The 8,455-nt window shown below is 35.8% G+C and overlaps 1 protein-coding gene across 1 annotated transcript in view; it reads left to right on the top strand.

Moving 5' to 3' along the window:
- KIAA1143 (KIAA1143 ortholog) overlaps window positions 1-6,520 on the top strand; it is a gene marked incomplete at its 5' end in the record, with an annotated part of 8,700 nt that extends 2,180 nt beyond the window's left edge. The window contains one exon of the mRNA XM_010285932.1: window positions 6,309-6,520. Coding sequence (XP_010284234.1) covers window positions 6,309-6,520 — 212 coding nt within the window. The remainder of the gene's footprint in view (window positions 1-6,308) is intronic.
- Window positions 6,521-8,455: the final 1,935 nt, after the last annotated feature.

Raw genomic sequence — 8,455 nt, 5'->3', positions numbered from 1 at the left:
AGTGGCAGGTGTGTAAGTTAGGTAATGTGTTCATTTAACTGACTGGTCCATGTTCTTACTTGCTTAAATTCATCCCCAATATGTGTTGTGACTTGCAGATATATTATGCAAAAGTAAATTGATTAGTTGAAAATAACAGATGATACAACAGTGCCAACAAAGAGCAAGGTATAGAAAAAAAGTTTCTTTGCTACAAAGAACTAGAAAGCTTTATTTAAGTTATTTAACAGGCTTTTCAAGAACGGAAAGATGGAAGTGTTGTGGGAGAGGTTGCTTCAGTTAGACAATTAAGATGTGAAACTATGGCTGATGAGTACAGTTATGTTAAGAATTTCTGTCAGTATTCATCAATCAGATATGGTTAATGTTAGTGCTTTGAGAGTCCAAAAACTTCCATCATCTCACAGGTGTGATGAAATGTAGCTTTATTTTTATTTTTTGGTGACAGAAGACTTGATAGATTAAAGATTGCTATTACTGTCTCTAGTGGATATGACTTGTCAGTTTAAGACTATAGAACTAGAACCTCACAAGTATAAAAGGGAAAGGTCATTCATTGAAGCTGTGGACCTTTTCCTCAGTTAGCCGTTGTGGCTATTTACAAAGGCCGTAAATTGAGTTTAGTGCAGATTGAGAGGCTAGCACATGACTATCAATATGACATCCTTAGCTTCTTTTTCTGCCATTTGGATTCAAAAATTCAGGTTTGTGCTGAATGCTTCCCTATGTAGAAGTACGTGTTAAAATTTAAATGGTAGAAATGGAGAAGTTGAATAACAGTAGTAGGAGAAAATACATTGAGAATCTTCTATTTTTGAAAAGCAGATTGATGAAAAATTCTTAATTTTTATAATGTAGGTTAGCTTGAAGCTAAATAAAAATACATCTGATTTGTTTCTGCAGGTAGATATGTATATGTCAGGTGTAACCAGGTAGTGGACTGAGGGCTGTGTTTATATAATTTGTACTCCTCTGAGAAAATGTATTCAGCTTCTGGCTTACTTCCTGGTCTCTTGTTATTGAAGTGTAATGCATGTGCTTGGTGTTGCAGTTTGTAAAGTTGTCACATGATTTCTTTTCAAAAGTGGGATCACCCTCCTCATATTGGGAGAAATTTCAACCTGTTGTAAAGAAATGGTATGATTCTTTCTGTGCGTTGTTTTCCTTTTCATATAAGCAACTTGAGTTTTGAATGATCACAGTAGGAGAAAAAATGATTTTGTAAGACTGATGGAAAAGTAGTAGTTGTCCATGAGAATCTGTTGAGGTGGAGTCCAAAAGAGCTACCAAGCTGAATATATAGTATGAAATGGAAGTGTATTTGAATAGAGTAACTGAACTTCTTTGGTGGAAAAAGACATTCCTAAGACGTAAGTATATGTACAGAGGATGATAGTATTGAGTCCCTGTAGGACTTTGGCACCTCTGCTTATTACCTCTTCAGGCCTTCAGTAATAACTTGAATTTGGAGGAAAAAAATCCACAGTAATAGGTAGCCAGGAGTGTTGAATCACTATGCTGTGAGCACTGCTGCCCTCTGGTCTACATTACTGTGTTACTATTCATTCATCTACTTTTGCTGTCAATATGAGGTCTTGGCCTCCTTTTCCTTTTTTTGGCTTGTGGGAATAAGCAGGGTAAGTGCTACTATGTTCCTCTGCTATGGGGAGAACCTGGTGTGAAATTTTCAGTGAAGGTGTGGGTGACTCTGCTACAGCTTGCTGAAGGCCTTTTTGAGTCTTTGGCCATCTCTGCACTATCAGTCTGACCTCTAGATTTAAATGCTGATTTCTAGTCAGAGGCAGGTGTTTAGACACCTGGTTACTTCCAGTTTAATAAAGCAAGTTTTGAATAACGTGGTAATTTTCTTTTTTTTTTGGATAATTGTCAATTCTGAAAATGGCAAGTATAAAGTTTGACGCTGCATGGTATGATTACATTTCTTGTTGCTTTGATTTTCATCCCAGAGTTGAAAGTGAAATTAATTTAACAGGTACTAGACCATAATATATCCCCAAATCAGATCATTAGTGAAATTAAGCAAAGCTGAAAAGGTAGCAGGGAAGTAAATTTCCCAAGTGATAATATTCCTTTCTACCATGCATCAATGCTGAGGCACTTTGATAGATCATAAGTAACGTGCTGCTAACTATCTGTTGTGAATAGAAACTGTTAGTTTTCAAAAGTCCAATGGAAAGTACTCAGTTTTGAGGTTCTGTCCTCTCTTTTATATCTGTAGTCATTGTCTTCATTTGAAGATCCTTGTCTCCAGGCTTTCATTTGGGATATTATTCTAAGATTTTCCATATCTCATTTGCCTCCTTTCTCCTTCGTTTTCTTCTATAACCAATTTGACACGGCTACACTTTTTTATTTCAGGCACCAGCAGTTCCTGTGACTTGCATTTTCTTTTACAGATAAGCAGCCCTTCTGCATTAATACGGCAAAACCAGCTGATTAATGTCCTAGCTGCGCTTAGTTGCCTCCTAAGGCAGAAAAAAAAAATTAGTGAAGCTTGTATGTTGGCTTTTGCAAGTATAGTCACAGGGAACTTTTTTATTTAGGACTGAACCTTTCCTATACAAGAAAACGCACTTCCATACAATATTTTTTTCCTTGGAGTACTGACTTAGAGGCTTTTTAAAAAGAAGTCATTTGTTTATCAACAGTCATTTTGCTTAGTATTTTTATGCAGCATGTTATAAATTGCTACTGTTGGTTCAGGGACAAAGAAGAATGGTCTTATGAGAAACTAAATTTGCACAAAAAGAAAAGATGGCAGTTACCGCAAGATACTTTATTCCACCATTCATTGTAGTCTATGGAATTGATTTTTCGACTGTTTTTCTAGTTCATCTGGCCTCTGGGACACTCTGATACATGCAGATGACCAAATTTGGCAAAAGGTGTCCTTATTCATTCAAAGTCTTTTAATACTGTTCTTGTCTCATTCTATATGCGGGGGTTGGAGGACGGCAAGAGAGGAGAGAGGCAGGGAGAATGCAGTCTGTGCTGTCTTGGATATTAGAGCTCTTTCCTTAGCTGAAGCAGCTGTTACATCAGATACATATCACAGAGTTCATGCTGCTCTTCATCATGTGACAAGCAGGAATCTAAATCAAAGATAATTTTACACTACTTAAGTAACAAAAACTTTCCCAAGTGTCCTCATAAACAATTGAGACTGAATAGCTGAGCAAGACTGGCCTTTTTTTATCTTCATGATACCAGTGCGTGGAATTCCTATAGTAAATGCTTCCAAAGGCATGCATAGAGATGGGTGGCCAGAAGGCACTAGAAGGAGCAACTGGAATGGCTGTCCCGAACTTCTAACCTTAGAAACCATTAAGAAATTTGCCAGGTTATCATATTTTTTTCCAGCCTTTATCATTTTGAATAGACACGTATCTTGAAATATTGTTTGCTGTGCTCCTCCTGTTGTTTCTGCCAGTTTAGTGGCGTTTTTGTTTCCTGTTGTTGCCTCATTGACCCATGTGGACAGAAACTGCTGAAAAATGGTGCAGCTAGCTACACAAATGACTAATAAATAAAAAATACAATAAACTGAAGAGCAGTTTCTTTTTCAGACCCTCATTTCTACTTCTCTTGTAATATATAACTTGCAATTAAAAGAGAAAAAAATTCTGAATTTGTGGGGTTTTAAATTGATGTAACTTGTGAAGTTGAGTTTTCAGCTGACCATCTGATTGTGCCCCTCTTAGTTGACCAGTGTAAAGGTCTGTGATCCAGGTAAAAGCAGCAGTGACTAAAAGCAGCCAGAACTTGAACTGCTAGTGTAGTTTTTTGACTCTCTTATCAGAAGTCAATTTTATTATTTCTCTTATAATGCTTTTATGTTGGTTGTATTTTACTTTGTGCGTTTCAGTGTGTTTATCAGAAATCCTGCTTTCTATAATTTGTAATGCTCATACAGTCTTTTATCAAGGCTCTCTTTCAAAAACTACCAACACTGAGATTGTTTCTTCATTCTTTTCTTTGCATTGCTTAATACAAGTCAGTTTTTGGAGGTCATTGATCCAAACAAAAAAGACAGCTGACACATAAGAATTAAGTAAAATTAGAAAGGATGAAGTGAATTTTTTTTTTACCATCTGGAAAAGACAATCTTAACAAATCATCACAAATTTCTTGAGCTGCTGCATCAGATTCTTTCAAAAAACATAGTCTGTCTGTCCTCTCTCTTGCCACAAGTTGCTCAGGTAAGGCTAGGCCTACTGTGTTTCTTCATCAGCTTCATTCTTTGTCAAGCACTGCCAACACGTCATAGCTCTCTGAAGTTGGTAGGAATGTCCTTGAGCATGTAATGAAATTTTGACAGTGTTTAACCAGGCCAAGAGCTAAAATCTTTTCCTTTGATGCGGAATGATCCGCAAATAGTACTGAGACCCTGGAGGTCAGAGCTAAGCTAGTTGCAATTTTGGTGGAGTTTTTGAGCTTTGCTCTGTTTATGCACTTTGCTTATTAGGCATTTAAATTCGTATTGCAAAGATACCTGTCAGTTTCTCCATCTGGTAGACAAGATGAAATTATTTTGTGCAGTTCAAAAAGTGGTTAGCAGGAGAGTTGGGAGTAAAATTGAAATTTGTGACTTCCATTTTTCCATGCAGTATGAGGACATAGCTGTTTATCTGATTTATTTTGTGGATATGCTTTCATTATGTTTTTAGGGGTTTGTTTTTTCAATCTACCATTCTAAAAAAATGTAGTAATCACTCTTTTAAAGAGTGTCCAGTGAGGATATTTTGATGCTCCTCATGCTTATGCAGTAGCTGGTTGTCCTATTTCCACAGCTGTACTGATACTGTATACAGTCTGTACACTTATGGGCTCAAGTACATAGGCAGCTGTGTCTGCTCATAAGTGAAATTTTTCTTATAGATGCATTTTTTTGGCAGATCTTATTTAAGTTAGAAGATCTGTGTTTCAAAATAAACATTGTAGTTAAGCAACAATCATTAAGGGGAATTATTTGATATTAAATTTATGAGCCCAAATACGGAGGCCCAGCTTCTGAGAAAAATGATTCATAGTGCATTTTGATTGGTTGGGTGTAAGACACTTTCAGAAATAGTTGTTTTTCCCTATTTTTTTAAGTTAGGTTTCTTCTTAAAAAGGGTCTCTGAAACTTGAGGAACTGTAAGTGAAGTTTCCTAATGAAGTTGATGTCTTCATTTGTACCACACAACCCTTAAGACACCAGATTTAACAGTTGTGTTGTTTGGAGTATACACTGAAGAGTTTTTCAGCCAGTGCTGTGTATGGTAACACTGAAATGTTAGTCTTCTGCCATAATGCTTATATACTGAGGAAAGAGTTCATGCTACATACAGAAGGTATTTATTGGTTATAATTAAATAGTACATAATCTTGTCAAACAGATGCATGTTGTTAGGAAATTTCTGTTGAATAATGAATTACACAAAAGTACTTTAGGAAAAATATCTTGCACAGAACCTATGGTTCTTTAATATCCTGCCACATATACGTTATAAAAATTGCAAACTACTGCAGCATGAGCCTTTGTATCTGATTCATTACAATTACACTTTTTTTCCAAAAATACTGCCTTGATGCTGTTACTTGTGCAGTAGCTTTCCTCCTGTGCCTGATAATCCTGGAAGGGACTTTCTTGGTTTTAAAATTGTTATTTGCTGTAGTACATGCAGAGGAGCAGAATTAGTGAGTTGGAGTAGTTTGGTGATTTTTCAGATACAAAGAAACCCTAAAACTTTCATCTATATGATAATAAAAGGCAGGTTTATGACCATGTGATCTTTTTAGCTGTCTCAGCAGGACAGGGTATATTATAAGAAAAAGAAAAGCTTTGTCTTGTGTATGTGCCATTTTGTTCTGTGAAGAGATACCATAATTCTGAAATAAGTGCATTTGTTGTCATGGGTTTTACAAATAGTGAAGTGGAATTAGAGGATCCTATAAAGTTGTCCTCTCCGTTTTGATAAGTGGATGCAGCTGGATGATGTGCAAAAAGCTCTACTGCTCACAGTCTCTCCTAAGTTAAAGCCTCCGGTTAGTGAGAACCCATTTCTAATAGGAACTGCAGGAGAACTGTCTTCAAGGGCTGGTTGCCATGGAGCAGATGCGTGTGCATGAAGGACATTCATTGATACAGACTTCATGGCTAAAAAATACGTTGTCATGATTGTTGTATTCTATCAGAGGTCTCACTGATCTTGGTTCTAGGGAAAAAGAAAAGATAATAGTGAAGGTCTATATGTGTGTGTGTGAACGTGTGCAGATGAGTTCTGATTTTACTCTCTTTGTTATAGATGGTGAACCAGAACCTGCTGATGGAAAAATTATGTTCAGGAAACCAGCCAAACGTTCATCAGAGAAGTTTTTGGACTTCAATGTATGTTCAAGTAAGAAGATGAAAGAGGCAAAGAAAACTAAGAGAGAAGCAACTCCTCCTCAGAGTACAGCTAAGCAAATAAAAAATAGCAGTCTTCTCTCATTTGACGATGAAGAAAATGATGATTAGGAGTTGTAGTTTTTCTATTTTACTTACCCTTCTAGGGATCTGAGTAAGACTGAGAGTTTTCCTAGAAATTGAGGCATGGTATCTGAATCTTCTCTTATTTGTTATAGTCCAACTAGAGAAACATAGTATAAAACTAGCAAGAGCTAAGTCTTTGCAGTTCAGATGGAGCTGTATGAATAGTATGTCATGTCTTTATTTTAAAAGAGAATTTAAACATGTATGTAAAAGCTATTTGAGGTCACAAATGAGTAGCAAAATATAGTTGTACATATGCATTATTTTCAATCAATACGTTTTAAAATGTCCTCCATTACTAAAAATTTATTTCCTCGTTATTTACTGGCCTTAGTTGACAGTTGTGTGTTTTTTACCTGTTACTGTTGACTTAACATTCAAAAGAGAGAGACTTCATTGCTGTGGAACAGAGATTCAAGTTTTCTGTCGCATACCTTAACAAAAGTTTGCACAGTTTTTGCATATGTGGTTTGGCAGATTAGCTCTTTGCAGAGCCCTTGCAGTAAGTGAGCCTGCAGTTGCGAAAATTCTGTAATCTTAATCCTGTCTTTTGGTGAATGCAGTCTAAGAATCATCAAATTCATTTCAGTTGATCGTGCTAGCAAGATATAAAACTTTTGATTGTAGTTGGTGATATCAACTAATGCAAAAGAAAGATGCCTAAACCCTTGGAGATTGTTCACTTTGGTCATCACGCTGATGGGCTCAGTGGTTTGATTTTTTTTTTTTTTAGTATATTTGTTCCAGTTAGTTACCTAGGTATTCATAATTATTTGGGATCTCAAACAGCTTATTTTTTAAAAAATTTAATTAATCTTTAAGTTGTGGAAGAGCATTATTTTGGTTTTCTTCAAGTAAGAAATTGTAAACAGGAAGTTTAAGTCAACAAATGTTATAGCTGTGATACAACGTTTTAAAATTTTTCAGTTGCCCATGTACAGTACACTGAAAGTGACTATTTCTCTACTATTTATGTAACAGGATGTGCTGAAATTCAAAATAACACTGAGAGTTGATAGGCTTGAGGAGAACAAGGTGGTGGAAATGGGGCTAGTGACTTTGCAATTATTTGGAAGTATGGTGTGTTCTGTAACCACATATAAGCAAGACCTGAGACTGCTGCAGAATTACAGGGTGTGCGGCAATGAAACCAGTTCTTCTGCTGTGTGACAGGACATTGGAAATTGTTTGGGCTATAAAGCTTCACTGAGAAGCAAATTTAAAGTTTCTGTATGAAACAGCTGGTTTTAGTTTGTTAATCTGGTATTAAACAATAAATTATGTTTTCTTTAAGTGGTTCAAAGGTATTTTAATGAAAATTTCAGTGCATAAAATGGAATTTTTTTTGTCACCTGATAATGAAGCCTCTTATGACTGCTGCCTGTCTCCATACATACCAACTTCCTGCAGCATGAGATCAGATGCAAGTCTGCATACTATTTCACACTAATTGTGTGAGTCCATGTTACCCTGATTTTGAAAATTAGTAGCTCTGTTGTCCTTTGGGAAAATTAAAACCAGATCTATAAATGTAATATAAATATTACAGTTTTGTTGTACCACTGGTCTGATACTAGAACTGCCAGAGATGTGCAATGTGACAACCTGATTATTCCAATGAGGCCATGTTACATTTGTAAATACATAATTTGTCTGTATTCTGCATATATAAAAAAGAAAATCAAATGTAGGAAGAAAAAATACAGAATCAAAGGTTCCCAGGGATTAATCTTTCAATTTATTTTGTATACTTAAAACTTGTTTGAATCCATTTAAAATATATATATCTCCACCCCTGAGAAATCTTGTAGCATTACAGTATACTGAAGGCATATTTCAACAACTGAGTAAATACTCTGACTTGCTGAGACTCATCTGAAAGAATGAATTAACCATTAACTGCTTACTTAAACTTTTCTG

Source organism: Phaethon lepturus, unplaced genomic scaffold (genome assembly GCF_000687285.1).
Source record: "Phaethon lepturus isolate BGI_N335 unplaced genomic scaffold, ASM68728v1 scaffold49520, whole genome shotgun sequence".
Lineage (NCBI taxonomy): Eukaryota > Metazoa > Chordata > Aves > Phaethontiformes > Phaethontidae > Phaethon > Phaethon lepturus.
The sequence above is the reverse complement of the archived record's forward strand: the minus strand, read 5'-3'. Positions and strand labels throughout refer to the sequence as shown.